The 17,045-nt window shown below is 32.7% G+C and overlaps 1 protein-coding gene across 11 annotated transcripts in view; it reads left to right on the top strand.

The window, feature by feature from the left end:
* LOC114339297 (ankyrin-3) overlaps positions 1-17,045 on the top strand; it is a 539,512-nt gene that overhangs the window by 223,523 nt on the left and 298,944 nt on the right. For all 11 annotated transcript variants that reach the window (XM_050646489.1, XM_050646490.1, XM_050646493.1 and 8 more), the window contains exon 2: positions 5,530-5,637. In XM_050646489.1, coding sequence (XP_050502446.1) covers positions 5,530-5,637 — 108 coding nt within the window. The remainder of the gene's footprint in view (positions 1-5,529; positions 5,638-17,045) is intronic.

Below are 17,045 nucleotides of genomic sequence, written 5' to 3' on the forward strand. Positions count from 1 at the left end.
AGTTAAAATTGTAAAAATGCCACAAGAAAATAGCTTCAGAACAACATTCAAAATAGATCAACTCAAGGTTTTGTTAATAGATTATGTATAATTTGAAATAACTGAGTATTTTAGGATATTCTACAATTGGACAAAACACCTTTAAAACCCCCAAAAACCATGTTTTTTCAAGTTATGTAAGGGTTTTTGTGGTTTTAATATTTTTTGAGATCGATACAGCCTTAATTTTTTTTATTTTTTTACGTTATAGGTATGTGATTAAAAAATAAGACTCATCGCATTTTTAGCACACCACCCCCTCCCCCTGCCCCACAAAACGTCAATATTTCTAATTTTTTGTTTAGTTAAGTTGCAATTAATTTAAAAATGTTATGAGGATTTATGACAAAAAAATTTAGACATGCAGCCATCACCAAAAAAAAAGTTTTACGTACCTATTAAAAAAACAAAAAAAAATTGAGGTTATGTACACTCGACCTTCGGGTCCATAAAAATAAATGTTTTATAAGAGCCTCAGATGTGCGTGTGAATTTTTTGTAATTTGTAATTTAATTGCAAACTAACTTAAAAAAAAAATAAAATCGAAAAATTGACGTTTTTGGCTGAAAGGGAGGGGGAAGGGGGTGGTGGACTAAAAATTCGGTGAGTCTTAATTTTTTAATCACATAGAACGTAAAAAAATAAAAAAAATATTCAGGCTGTATCGACCTCAAAAAATATGATTAGACCCGCAAAAACCCTTACAACACTTTAAAAAACATGGTTTTTGGGGAGTTTAAAAGTGTTTCGTCCAATTTTTGAATATCCTAAAATACTCATTTATTTCAAATTATACATTATCTATTAACAAATCCTTAAGTTGGTCTATTTTGAAGTCTATAAAATGAAGAAAATCTCCAAAAACCCCCTAAAAAAACAGTTTTCCGGATTTTTCAAGATGGTGCAGTTGACGGAAAAATCTGAAAAAAATCAGAGAGATAGTTTTTGATAAAATACACAGAATGCAAAAAAATTGCACCTGCAGCCATCTCCAAAAAAAAGTTATAAGTTTTAAAAAAGTTAAACAAAAATTTGAGTTTATGTACACTTGACCTACGGGTCCATAAAAAATGGAAATGTTTAAATCAATTGCATCCCAACTAAAAAAAATTAAATCTAAAAATTTGCGTTTTTGGCTGTGGGGGAGGGGTAAGGGGGTGGCGAGCTAAAAATTCGCGTAATCTTATTTTTTAATTGCATAGAACGTAAAAAAATTAAAAAAATTGAATTCTGGGAGTGAGGGCATTTTGCCTTACTTAAGGGGATACCCTTTGATGAAAGTAACCAACATTTTAATATAAATGTTTTATTTGCACGCTAGCCATATCCTTCACTTTCTAAGGTTTTTTCAATGCATTCAATCTTATCCTCAAGATATACTTACACATCACATTTTGTCCTATTTACTTTTGGAGGAATGATTTAAGCAAAACGTACACTTTCAAAAAAAGCCTCAATGAGTAGGTATTTAGCATGCAAGGGCATGAACGAAACGGTGTTTAGCTAAGCTCTCCGCCTTTAAAAACACAGGAATGTCTTTTGTTGAAGTAGTCAAAGGGTTTTTATATTTTTACCGCTCCTTGCGGTGAATGATGCTCGAGGCAAAATTGTCTATTTATTATTTATGGACTATTTGCGATGTTTTCGCTTTTTTGTTTTGTTACAAAAAGTTTAGAAGCGAAACTGGGACACGGAACAAAACCTCTTAAAATTTTTATGGAGTGTACAAATTTTACTGTTATTTTTTTTCCTACCATAAGAATGCCTCATGTCCATTTCAAATAAAAAATCTCTAATAGTTTTCGATATATGGAAAAAATCAATTTTCATTTTGTAACTTCAAAGGACTGTAACTTTTTTTATTATGCACATTTGTACTAAGGTAAGTTAGGTTCCATCGATCTATTTTTGGTCCCAGAATATGTGATTTAATTTATGACCTGAATTTTTGTTACACCCTCTATATAGAGAGATCATCTTCGATTAGTGCATTCTCGCTATAAGGATATGATATACACACTAGGGGCCGGTACTTTAAGTCCCGATTAGCTTAATCGGGACAGAAAATATCGGCCCTAAGGGAGCGTTCAAGTATTACGTAACGCAATTTTTGAAGATTTTTGACCCCCCTCCCCCCATGTAACGCACCGTAACGTTTTTCTGTACCCCCCTCCCCCTACCTAAACGTTACGTAGCACCCAAGTGGCCATTTGAACCTAAATGGAAAACGAGGTTGCGAAAAGTACCGGAAACTCGGTAAAAGAACTTTGTTATTATTTTAATCGCATTTGAGGTTATAATAAAAGTTTACAATCATTATTCAGCCTTAAATGTCCACTGCTGAACATAAGCCTCCTCCCCTCGTTTCCAAACACGTCTATCCTGCGCAACTCTCATCCAGTTTTTATTTAGCTTTCTTAAGTCGTCAGTCCATCTTGTATTGTAGGCGGTCGAGCGACGTTTCTGTTGTCTTCTCTTGACCTCCATTCCAATAACCTTTTTGTCCGTCGCACATCTGTCATTCTGGCAATGTGTCCTGCCATCTCCACTTCAACCTGGCTAGCCTTTCGATGACGTCAGTCACCTTTGTTCTTCTCCTGATTTCTAATTTGATAATTTGAAAATTTGCGTATTTAAAACATTAATGAATACCTACTGCTGAAAACGATACTGCATGTTATGGACTTCAGAAAACATACATGATTTATGAGCATGTAGTTCCCCCTGCTACCTCTTAATCCCATATGTATCTTTTCATCTTTTGTTGTGGAGAAAGGTCTAGCTAATTATTGCAAACACATGTTACAGTGCTTCAAAAATTTTAAGATTTTTTCACTTGAATGCCATTGTCCTGTTGTCGGAACATGAGCGGAGCGTGAGGGCAGGGTTCAAAATATCAGTAGCAATCAGTAGATTTTTTAAACCATGTATAATACCCTGTGTTAACGGTTACCTGTTAAAATCGGCCACCTTTACTAAGGCCCAGTTTCTATACTAACGGCCAGTTTAAAAATTGTCCAAACCAATTATATTTATGTATGTAGATTCCCTTACTTATGAACTGGTATCAACGACCACCTTTATATTACGCACGTGGCCAAATAAACTCATATTTTTAAAACCTTCATAATACTTTAGTTATAAAATACTAAAATACTGCAAAAAAAGCTACAACTTTACTGTCAAATATAATTTAGGTGATCAAATATAAGTTAGGTGAAGTGAAACGAAAGAAGAATGCGCTGTTGGATGTTGGGCTTTAGGTTGTATATGAATGAGAAATGGTTTATATTTGAGCAATGAATTTTTTTAGATTTTTCGGTACATTTTATACAGTTTTCAGTAGATAAGAAGATTGGAGTTTAAATCAGTAGGTTTTATACAGTTTTCAGTAGATCTCAGTTCAAATCAGTAGGTCTGCTGAAAAATTGAGGGTGCAACATAATACAATTCAGGGGTCTATGTAAAACATAAAAAAATTATGTAGTTTTTTTTATTTAATTTAAAAAAGAATGTTATGTAACGCGCTGTTCGAACCCCCCTGCCCCCATGTAACGCGCCGTAACGTTTTACAAGACCCCCCCTCCCCACCCAAACTGCGTTACGTAATACTTGAACGCTCCCTAAGACTAACAGACATAATAAATGCAATTATAATTATTAGATATTATAGTTATAGGTAAAAATTATAATTTATGAACTCTGTTATTCTTAGGGCCGGTATTTTCTGTCCCGATTAAATCCCGGTTGGCTAACCGGGGATTAAATCCAGGTTACCTAATCGGGGTTTAATTGGGACATAAAGTACCGGTCCTAGATATTGTTTTTCTTATAATATGCTTATGCTTGTGCTCTTATCTTAATTTGTAGGTAATCGTAGATAAAATGAATATCTACACAATAGGGCTTTTCATCGATTTTCATTTGTTTCGAGCTTCTGTCATTTGTCACATAATATTAATATATCTACGTCATACGTCTTTGGTTTGTATCATTAGTATATACAATAACGTATGACGTGGATATATTAATATTATGTGACACATGACAGAAGCTCGAAACAAATGACTGTGAATGAAAAGCCCTATAGGACAAACATGAAGAATGTCCTAAATGAGAAAGAGTGACTAGCATAGGATACTGGACACAAATATGAGAACTCTTACCTGTAAACTTATCCAAAGTTACTAAGAATACATTAAAGAGAGAAATAATAGATCAAACAAACTAGAACATAAACAGAAACAAAATAAACAAACAAAATCCTAGAACTACAATATTACTTACTAGTTACTATAAGTCTTTCGAATGTCTGTGTACACTATTGTCCATCCAAGTGGCTATCCGCAGATCCTGATTGTAGAGGTCTAAGGATGTGGTAACCCTGGGGTTAAGGCTACAAAAATACTTCTTTCATGGCGGGACAATCTTTTACAGATTGGAGAGCACTTTCTGAATGTGTGTAGAGTAAATCCTTGACGGATTTTTGAGAACGTCTGCCAACAAAGATGTTGTTTCATTCTCGTCTCAATTTGCTCTGATTAATTTGTAGACGGTGGCCTGGTGTTTGGGAAGTCTTTTTTGAAACGTATAGGTCTTTTAGGCACACATTAACACTAAACACCGTTGTCATTTAATACATTTACCCAGTTGGCTAATTATTGTCAGAAGTAGAGTAACAAGTTTGAAATTAAATTTGACTTCCACTTCGGAACTCGTTTTCAAAAATTGTGACGGGTAGCTTTTTCAGGACAACAGACTCAGTAAAACACAGGTTAGAATAAAATAAATATATATCTTCGCTCCGTTCGGAGAAAGATCCCTAAGCGGACGTCTGCGAAAGAAAAATGAAATTGTATTTATAACTATCACTAAAAACATAATAACAATATTAGAATATCCACAAGGAAGAACTTCCTGTAGTTAATATTATGTAGTAATATTAGAATACATAATACAATACACAACACAGTATATACAACATTAATCACGCTACACGGAATAAGTCTATCTACATAATTACACACTCATACTTCAATCCAGTATGACGCACCGGCCAGCTCCGGGTTGGAGGTGGCCGCTACCTCTCACTGCGATTACAGTTCTGGCGGAACGCCTTTTCACTACAGAGGGCGTCCACCTCGGCAGAGTTACAATTCATTCCATTGCGTATCTGCCGTTTGAGTTCTTCCCGGTTCAGTACACCGAGAGGAACTGATTTCATGATTCTCCTTTTTCTTTTTAAATACACTTTCGGTAGCCATCACTCCTTGGTTTCGTCTGAGAGTTGGTATATATGGGGGTTGCGAGAATATGGAAACGCGTTAGGATCCTCTGCTGTTGGTCTGCCGAACGCCGGGCTGCAGGCATCATATCGTTACAAAATGAAAACATGTCTTTCCATTTATGCTACTTAAAATACTGATGTATTTGTATATTATCTGCAAAATAAATAATATGATTAATATCGATGTTTATTTTTTATTTCAGACCGATCCAAACACCGCCTTTTTGAGGGCAGTTAGAGCCGGACAACTAGACAAAATTATTGAATATTTAGATTCAGGCACAGTTAGGGATATCAATACATCAAATGCGGTGAGTATTTTTTTTATAATATATTAGGTGAAATAGATAATAAGTTATATGCAGGGTGTTCCAAAAGTAGTAGGACGGTCGAATATTTCGCGAAATAAATATCGGATCGAAAAACTGAAAAATACGTGAAAAATATTTTTCAAAAATCTATCGAATCTCATCAAACACGACCCCCAACTCCGCCCCAGGAGGTGAAGCGGGGGTAACTTTTAAATCTTACATAGGAACCTCATTTTTTATTAGATATTTGGATTCCTTACGTCAAAATAAGAAACGATTATTCGAGACATTTTTTCGGATTGTGGATAGATGGCATTATAATGGGAAAAATAGTATATTGTGCAACAAGTGCAGAAAGTTACTAATTTTTCACGAGTTTGAAAAGTTGCGGTACGAGCGCAAGCAAGTGCGGCAATTCAAACGAGTGAGAAATTACCTTTCTGCGCTTGTTGCACAATATACTTTTTCTACAACCGCAGTTTTTGCTAAAAATAAAAATCACAATTTCCAAACGAAGATTAAGTATAATAATAAATTATAAATGTTAAACTGTATTTAATTAATACTAATCAATTTAAATTCTTTATACCGAAACAAATTACACAGAAATCAGTTAAAAAATTAATGCACTGCCTTAATTTGTTTGAATTTAAACTATTTTAAATAAATTATTACAAAATAATGTCACATTTGACGTTATATTTATGCAGTCACGGATTTCCATTAGACCTACTTCATTCGACGTATCTTGCTGAGGTTGCTAAATCCTTATTGGTTAATTGATAATTATAAAATGTTTATTAAGAATAAAATTGTAAAATAAAACAGTTGTAAACTCCATAATTTAATTTCTAGTCGATAATTAAGGGCCGGTTGTTCGAACGCTAATCAAAAATGATCATTATCAAATATTTAATTACTGTCACAACTGTCAATGTCAACCTTTATTGGGTTGCTGAAAACATAATTATTGATTACAATTATGAAATTAGTTAATCAATTATGTTAATAATTGTTATGTTTATTGATTAACTAATCTCATAATTATAATTAATAATTTTTTTGAGCAACCCAACCAAAGTTGACATTGACTCTTGTGACAGTAATTAAATATTTGATAGTGATCATTGTTGATTAGCGTTCGAACAACCGGCCCTAAGTATAATAATTGTAAGTGAAATTTAATAAAACATTTTCCTCCTGGTAAAAGGTATATTAGTTAAAAAAAACCTAAAGGGCTACAAACCTATGAACAAAACAGCATAGCCGACCATGGTATTTTTAGTGTACGTGTGTGCAGCCACATTTCAAATGCCTCCAAACGATTAATGGTGGATATTTTTAATGTCCATGCTTCGACACCGTATAAGAGGACTGACCAACTAATATAACATTTGATCATACGCTTTCGAAGTTGAAGTTATGGAATACCCTGTATAATTGGCCGCAGACATTACCAAAGACGACTGCGACAACGATTAGTTGTCTCTAGAGATTGCAATTGCCGGACCCAGCATTTTAATTTTCAAAAACTTGAGATTTAACTGAAACGAGAGAGAGAGAGAAAACTTTTATAACCAAAAAACAACTGGTTCTCAAAAAAATTACGAAAAGATTTTGAAAAAGGAAATGACCGTTTATGAGACCGATGGACTGAAAGGCGATCGTTTGTCCATGGTTTAGAGTTTAGACTTTAGACTATTTGATGACCTTAAAACCCACCAGCGTAGAGGCCGAAAGGGCTTTCTCCGCAACCGGCTATATGTGCAGTTCTGTGCGAAGTAGGGTTAGACGATAAGACGGTAGATAAAATATGTTTTTTAAGGTATCACTTCCAAAAAACTAAATAATTCATATTTCTGTTGTTTGGAAAAGAATACAGACTGATTTTGATCATGAGATCCGAAAAACTCGTCCTCAGTAAGCCATGGAAGAAAGACATATTACTTATACTTAACTTGTTTCAGCTCAAAATTGCCATCAATGGAATTTGCTTCAAATGAACTAGTCTTGCAACAGATAAAATTTCATTCGTGACAATTCTCAGCCGACCTATGGAAATCTCTATGTAGTCCAGGGCGCATCTGTTTTGCGATGGGCGTTGAGAGGTGACTCATACTTTTTTGCAGAAATTGCTTGGAATTAACTCCGGAACATTGTCCGGAACAAAGGTCCGGAACATTGTTTAAATAATCAAAATGTCCAAAAATGAAGGAAAAATTCGATTTTTTTCTTCGTTTGTGATTATAACTTTAAAAGTATTCACTTGCGAGAAAAGTTGCGCTGGCATAAAAGTTGCGTAATTAAATTTCCTACAATATAGGATTGATTAAATGATTTCAAAATTGTGTCCTTGTTGCAAAATAGCAATAATTGCAAAAAAACCATAAAAAACAAATATTCGCATTTTACGTTTTTCAACAATTCCTGCTACACTTAGGACCTTCATATTTTATCCAGAAAAACTTTATGATATAACAAAACAATACTGTAAATTTCATTAAAATCGGTTCAATAAATTTTGCAAAATAAATTTTTCAATCCAGCTTTCGCAAAAAAAATTAATTTTTTCAAAATGTTGCAGGATTCAAAATAAAACAGATAGCAAGTTGATTTTTTTACATATAGAAAAATACCGTACCTTTCATTTGCAATTTGCAAAATTAAAATCAATTAACTACCACGGCGTCAGGAATTTTTTTAAATAAACAATAACTTTTGGTGATACGTGCAGGGCAGCGGTGTTCGATTCACACAAGGTGATTTCCACCAAAATTTCTTCCAATCTTTAATTAATATATTATTTTCTTACTCTATATTTTGTTGTATTTTAATATTTTAATTCCACAAAAATCAAACTAATTTGATTATTATTTGTGAAATATTGTTTAAACAATTGCATATGTTTAAAAATAATGAACTTTAATTCTCTGTTAAAATATATGAACAAAGAAAGATTTTGCTAAAAGAAGTGTAATTTCGAAGGACCGAGTATGTGTTTTTATTTTGCAATAAGCAAATTTATTTATTTATATCGAAATATACTAAAAATTAAAATTTATCAATCATTATCAAAGGTCATTGGGATGCCCAATCAGAGCAAACGTATCCGCTGTCTTGCGCGTAGCACCAAAAATTAATGTTTATTTTAAAAAAAATCCTGACGTCGTGGTAGTTACCCGATTTTAATTTTGAAAATTACAAATCTAAGGTACAGTATTCTTTTATAAGTAAAAATAAAATTCAACTTGCTGTCTGCTTTATTTTCAGTCCTGCAACATTTTGAAAAAATGAATTTTTTTGCAAAAGCTTAATTGCAAAATTTATTTTGCAGAATCTAGTAAACCGATCTTAATGAAATTTACAGTATTGTTTTAATATATCATAAAGTTTTTCAGGGTGAAATATAAAGGTCCTAAGTGTATCATAAATGGTTGAAAAACGTAAAATGCGAATGCTTGTTGTTTATGGTTTTTTCGCAATTATTGGTATTTTGCAACAAGAGTGACAATTTTCAAAATTTTTAAATAATCCTATATTGTAGAAAATTTAATTACGCAACTTTTATGTCAGTGCAACTTTTCTCGGAAATGAATACTTTAAAGTTATAATCAAAAAACCAAGAAAAAAATCGAATTTTTCCTTTATATTTTGACATTTTGATTATTTAAACTATGTTCTGGACCTTTTTGAGTGGGAGGATAACTCAAATATGAGTTACTTTCAAGCAATTTCTGCAAAAAAATATGAGTCACCCTCAACATCCAAATGTACTAATATTTTTACAGATGCGCCCTGGTCTAATGTTTCACTTCGATGGCTTACTGAGGACGAGTTTTTTTGGAATCTCATGGTCTTTGTAGCATTTTTTGCTCTAAGCCAGCGGTTCTCAATCTGTGGTACATATCATTATTTGCGGTGGTACACACACAAAACAAAAAAAAAAAATTAAAATAGTAGTACTTAGTAAGTCTTGATAATACAATCTAAAAATATAGATGGTATCCAAAATAACAAAATAACTGTAGGTGGTACATGACTCAGAAAGGTTGAGGACCGATGCTCTAGGCGTTTTAAGTTAAAGATAAGTAAGATTGATTGCAAATCGCCAAATTTTTATAACCATAAAAAGACGATTGACTAAATCTCACATATCAAAAAATTCATCCATTGGAATCGATTTTCCTTAGGTAAAAAGATGAAGTGGATACCAATGTTGTATCATGTAATCATGTTCTGCCTTGATATCATTTGGTGTTCAGCCTTCCCAATCAAATTTTTATCCTTGTTTTCAATTCATTATTTATAAAATCAAACGAAACTTCATATAAAAAGAAAGTCACTTTTTCTTTCAAAACTTCTTTCAAAAAATCATCATGATATAATGAAATATAAATGAATATCACATAAATAATTCCTTTCTTATTGTTTAAAAACTTCTCCGTATCCTTAAAAAATTGGATTCTTCTTAAACACGTCAGCTCAATTTGAGTTTATTTTTCGTCTGTAAGAATGAGAGAAAATTTATGCCTGCCGAAACATTCTAAAAGCCAATTATTCAAAAAAAAAACATGGGAAAATGGGCAGAAGTTATCTTGCTTTCTTTGCTCTTGTTTTTGTACGTAAATGAAACAGATTCATCTTCTTATACTCAAGTTTTTGAAGGATTTGATCTATTGATTATATTCAAAATAATATAGCTAAAGGGAACTACAACGTTAACGGGGTTTTATTATTTTATATAGTCAATGGACATCTATATATGAAAAAACCGCGGAGTGTTACCATTTAAAGGGGTGCGTTTTTGAGAAATGGGTGAATTAGTCCCTGGGCGCAGGTTACATTAGGGTGAGTTCTATGCACTTTTGGTACAAATACGTCTACATAAAAATTGTTCCTGGCTAAATTTTCTATCTAAATATAACTTTTTAAAGTCAAAGGTACTTTTTTTTACAAAAATATATTCAAAAGAAAAAGCACAAATAAACCCAAAAGAAAGAAATTTTGTTTGTTGTCCCATAACTTTTGTCCACGGGGATATAGGTATAGATATTGCTTCACATAAAAAAACTTACATATTTTCTCTTTAAAATGATGTTAGGTATGTCATTATGATTTACAATTTTCGAAATATGATTTTTCAAAGTTCGCCACTCACAGCAATTTTGGACAATTTTCCTTGTTATTTCGCAAATATTGTTCTGTAACTTTTTTCTACGTAACTTTAGGTATATGCAATGGTACACGTAATAGGAATAGAAATCAATTACCTTTAAAATATCCTACTGTATAACGTTGTACGACTTTTTTTAAAGAGATTATAGTTTTTCAAGGTTTTATACTTTTAACGATTTTTTTATAATATAATATAAAAATAAAATAAAATTATTATATCATATATTATATATTATATAATACCTAATATAAAAAAATATTATTTTTTACATTTTTTATGATTATTTTTGAAATTTCCCATTATAACTTTTTTTTTCTTGTACATGAATATACTATCTATATATTGCGCAACAAAGAAGGCTTACTTTCTGTTCTTTAAAATGGTGGTTTAAAATAAAAATCATCACGGGCGCCCATACAAAAATTTTCAGGGGGGGCAGACGTGAAGATATTGCACATTATATTTTGTATACTTCGGATAACCATATATAGTCTACAGTATCCGAAAAGCTAGGGGGGGCACGCCCCCCCTGCCCATGGGTATGGACGCCCATGTGTATCATCTATATTTAAATACATAATGGAAACCGAGTGATTCTTTGATATTTTTATACCTGTAATATTTAAAATTATTTCTTTTACAAAAATTACATAAGCATTAGTCTTAAAAAACATCACTTTAGTTAAAATTATTTAATCGTTGACATTTAAAAAATTTTCAAAATCAAAGTCCATCTGTTCGTTAGCATTAGCTTCAATATCTTCCTCTGACACCTCAGTTATCTTAGAGTTCCCCCAATTAGCACCCATGCACATGCACCCTTTGCAGAATATTGAACAACTAATTCCTATCTTCCTACAACCGCAGTTTTTTGTACATCCTTTGGTACATTACCATGCTATTTTTCAAGCAAAGCTTGTGGTGCAGGAGCTTTGACAGTAAATATTGGAATAAATCCATATTTTGAAGTTTGCCCGGCCGAGTCAAGTGAATCCAAAGTATTACCTATAAAAAATAATATTTAATCATAACACACAATCACATAAAAAAGTTATAATGAGGAAATTAAAAAATAATCCTAAAATCAAAAATCGTTGCAAGTACTTATTACAATTTGAAAAAGCATATCTTATTCAAAAATAACCCTAGAATTTTTTATAATACACCATTTTAAAGTAAACAGAATTTTCTTTTTTTTTATTATATAATATATACCACATAGAAAAAAAGTTATAATGGGATATTTAAAAAATAATCGTAAAAAATATAAAAACTCGTTAAAAGTATAAAGTCTTGAAAAAGATAACCTCTTTAAAAGAAGTCGTACAACAATATACAGTAGACCATTTTAAAGGTAATTGATTTCTGTTCCTCTTACATGTAACATTGCATATACCTAAAGTTAGGTAGAAAAAAGTTACAGAACAATATTTGCGAAATATTGCCTTGGAAAATTGCCCAAAATTGCTGTGAGTGGCGAAATTTGAAAAATCATATTTCGAAAACTGTAAATCCTAATGAAATCTACCAAACATCATTTTAAAGAAAAAATATGTAAGTTTTTTTTCTGTGAAGCAATGTCTATACCTATATCCCCGTAGACAAAAGTTATCGGACAAAAAACAAAATTTCTTTCTTTTGGGTTTCTTTGTGCTTTTTCTTTTGAATATATTTTTGTAAAAAAAATATCTTTGACTTTAAAAAGTTATATTTAGATAGGAAATTTAACCAGGAACAATTTTTATGTAGACGTGTTTGTACCAAAAGTGCATAGAACTCACCCTAATGTAACTTGTGCCCAGGGACTAATTCACCCATTTCTCAAAAACGCACCCCTTTAAATGGTAGCACTCCGCGGTTTTTCATACGTAGAGATTCATTGACCATATGAAATAATAAAACCTCGTTAACGTTGTAGTTCTTTTCTATAGTACATAATCAATAGCCTATTCAGGGTGGAGATGGATTTTTTTATAGACAATCTTAAGAATGAATTTTTTTTACTAATGGGTAACTTATAATCTACCTTAAGGATTAATAAGGAAGTGGGGAACTGGGACTTGTAACTGAACTATTACACTACTTTGATTAATTTTGATTTGTCCTAACTTACTAAAATATGCCTAAAAATAACGTATTTTTGTGTTTTACCACCTAGTACTGAGAGTTAGGTCAGGTCAAATTGAAACTCCCTGTTGTACGGAGTGGAGTACATTCTCAGAATATTAATGCAAGCAAGCAATAGTATTGAACCCAGCCTGCGAGACTTGCATACCCCAAAGAATGACTTTCGGGTGCCACAATCCATTGGGGCGAGGGGGATTAGCTCGTATAATCAGGAACCCTTCTATCCCACCCCAATGCTCTAGACTCTAGACCACTCTTCGGTAGCACGCTGATGCGCTATAGAGGCTTCAAATCAGCAGAATGCTTGTCATGTGGAAGCCCTCGGTAAAAGAACTCTCGCATGATAACCTACCTCGAACCATACAGGACACCGTGAGGCTGATACCGCTGTTTCTAGTGATTTATCATCGAATTGTATTGCTTGCTCGGGCGCTCCGAGTCCCTCTCGGGGCTAGGCCCAGTTAGGAGAGTCGGCGCTCGAGAGTGTGGGACCCTCTTGCCAGTTTTTTGGATTTGGTTAGTGTTTTTTGGGGGCTTGCGCTTTTTGTCAGTGTAGCTGCTTCACTGTGATGGCAAAGAGCTAAGATTATCCAGACTTTACTATAGATATGTTTACTAATATTTGCTGGTTGGGTCTTTGGTGCTTCTATCTAGGGTACAGATCATACTTAAATATATCTGCCTGGATCCGGTTTGGGTGGTCTTCTAGCTCAGCTAATTTTGTTCTGACCTTTTCTTCCATCGTATCCAATACCCTTATTTGTTTTAGGTCTTTGAATTTTTTTTAGGAAATTTTCGGCGACGTATCTGAGCACATTTACAGCATTTCTAAGGCAGTTGTTTTCACTAATCGAGCCCTTTTAGTGATTTAGTCTGGACCAGATGCTTTCCTTAGTGAACTTTTTCTGATTCACTTATTTCTCTGGGTGATGTGGGATTTATTATTTCTTCTTGTTTCTAGCGTTTCTAGTTCTGTTTCTTCGACTTTTTCGATAAAACATATGTCTTCGTCTTAATGATTATTCAGTGTACACTGTGTTTTAAGAGTCCCTCTCACCTCGGCTTTCTCTTCTACAGAGTAGATGATTCCGTTTTCTCCGTGTACTGAGGAATGGTTTTCTACCGTTTCTTAAAGTTCTTTGGAGCCTCCATATTTCTTGCATGCTTTGGTCCACTTCCTCCATTTTTTGTACGTACTTGTTCCACTTTTGGCTTCTATGTTCCGTTAGTGCCTGTTTGACTTGTAAATCTCTTTTATTATTTCCTGATTAATGTTTCTAAATCTTCCGAAGTTAATTTCATGTTCTTCTTCAGTCGTGATATGTCTTACTTAGTGCTTCTTTTATTATGTTTTCGAGCTCTAGGACGTTTTCCGTTTTCCTGTGGATTGTCGATTGTAGGAACGTTTCTAGTTCCTATGTTCACTCGTCGTTTGAAATTTGACCACTTTGTTTTGTTTTCCCTGTTATTTCGTTATCATCTTCCCATGTCCCAACTCTAGAATATCCGCCACAAAAAATCATAGCATGTGATCTGTCTTTAAAAAGACAACCAAATGCAACGGTGGCAGTAGAATTCTCGCGCTAGAGATTTCATAGTAAATAATTCTGAAATAGCTTTAGAACAACATTATAATTATTTAATGTTTTTCCGTTTCTGTTTGTAGCTCTGTCGTTACAGTTAGGGGATCTAGCGTTAAATCTCCTAATATTATGGATGGTTCTATGTTCAGGCACAAATCCAGGTCGTCATCGTTTAAAGGATCTGTTTGTCTTACATAATATGTTGATGTGATCCTTATTTCACCTTGTCTTATCTGGACTTTTATTGTTGTTGCTTCCATAGTGTTTAGTGCCGGCGTCTGTTTAATGTATGCTATATTCCTTTTCTCACTAGGATAGCAGTTCCTCCTGAATTTGATCTGTAGTCGTTCCTGTAGATTCCGTATCCTGGAAACTTAAGGGGATGGGTACGAACTTTCGGCTTCAATGCTATTTAAATGGGGATTATGAATGAAAGATTATGTTATTACCGAGAGCCGAAAGTCCCTGAAAACTTCTATAATGTTTATTTTAATAAGTTACAGGGGTGAAAAACGAAGAGAAAATGTAGTGTGATTTTTAATTTCAAATATCTCATTCAAAAGAAACTTTTTATTCGTTCTAAGGGACTTTCGGCCCTCGGTAATAAAGTAGTCTTTCATTCTGCGTTTAAATTTTTCAAAAATATTTAATAGGTTTCTCAGGATTGGAAAAAAATGATTACATTTAAAATACATTGAAAATTTTGACAGGCGTAAAAATTTTGCATTTTGTTCCTTTCCCCTTAATGTTAATTGTATTAGTTAGTTTAGTTGCTTGTAGTGTCTTCTGCGTCAAAGGTATATTTATATTAAAACCCCAAAAAAGGGCTACAAATTAGTGTTCTTTGCAAGCTCTACATGCTAAGCCACCAAAAATACATGGGTTATATCCTTTAAAATGTCGACTAAAAGTCTTACATTAAAATGTTATATGATAAATCCTGACGATGGATGAAATTAAAAAAGAATGTGTGTGTACTTTGTACGCACGTAAGAAGTTATACTTCTATATATTATTTCACCAAAATCAATATATCTACTTTAAACAGTTTTTTTGTATTGTATTTAAATATTAAATTATTTAGAAAGAACTAAAAGAATACAAAAAAAAATATGCCCGGGATTCGAACGTGGGACCTTCCGATATCTAGGCGAATGCTCTATCGACGAGCTACCGAGGTTACCCTTACGTACGATTATTTCTCGGTCATAATAATGACAATCGCGGTGACACATAGATAATTGAATAAACATTTTTAATAATATTTATTACCGTACTCCCAAAGACACAAAAATTATAATAAATATATTTACTAAAAACACTAATATATATTCTATTCACGCACACCTTAGTTGCACTACATAATTTAAAAGATTTAGCGACTAACATCATACTGTCGTTGTGCGCATGCGCCTGGAATGTTGAAATTTCACCCTCCATCGCGCCTAAAGAAGTATAACTTCAATAAGGATACCCTAAGGCATTATATGACTTTCCACGAAGCACGTGGGTTGTTGAGTCGAATTCTCTATGTGAAGACATACAGGGTGGGGCATTAGTGTGACAAAGTCCAATTACTCGTTTGTCGTAAGAGATACGAAAAAAAGTTATTTACATAAAACTTGGGGCACATATAGGACCATAATTTAAAAATATTTTCAGATATACAGGGTCACCCGTATTGACAGGGTGACACAATCTTATGTTTTTTTAAATGGAACACCCTGTATATTTTTACATTTTTGGATTCTCCTAGATGTCTTCTTTCTCAAAATATAGGTTTTGTAATATTATACGAGGTAGTTTAAAAAATAATTACGTTTTATTGTTAATTTCGTAGCAACATTCACACCCTGTAGAATTGTAGTGATTTAACATCAAAGTTTCTATTTATGGTCAAACGATTTTTAGTATAGTCTACTATTGTTAAACATTAATAATATAGCGAAAAGTTTGATATTAATATACAGGGTTGGTCAAAACTCGGAATGAGTATTTTCTGAGTTTTCTTAAATGGAACACCCTGTATTTTAGTATTCTAATGAAATGATATTTTATGGTACTTTTTTATTTCTTAAGCATTCCCTATACCTAACTGCTTTTATTTTTGAGTTATTCATTAATTGGAACAAAAATTACGTGAAATTTTATTAGGTGGCTGTGCAAATATTCAATCAAAAATAATTTTTCGGAAAGAAGTAGATATTAATCTAGACTGATCCTTAATTTATTAATTTTGGATGAGATATCCAAATACCTACGTAGTTAAGATTGTTGATGCGTAAAATATTAATAAAAACATACAAGATTCTACCTAGTTGGCTATAACCCTAAATTTACTAAAACATTTGACATTATACTATTTTTATAGTTCCAGTTGCTTGGTTACCATTACTAATATTAATTGTTTTAATGAGTAACTGATGAGTAACTGATCAAAATGGTTTCTGTGCTAGGAGAGTACAACAAAAAATGTGCTACTAGCAATAAGAATTTTTCATCAGCAATTTTTGATAGACGAA

This window comes from Diabrotica virgifera, chromosome 3, assembly GCF_917563875.1.
Source record: "Diabrotica virgifera virgifera chromosome 3, PGI_DIABVI_V3a".
Classification (NCBI taxonomy): domain Eukaryota; kingdom Metazoa; phylum Arthropoda; class Insecta; order Coleoptera; family Chrysomelidae; genus Diabrotica; species Diabrotica virgifera.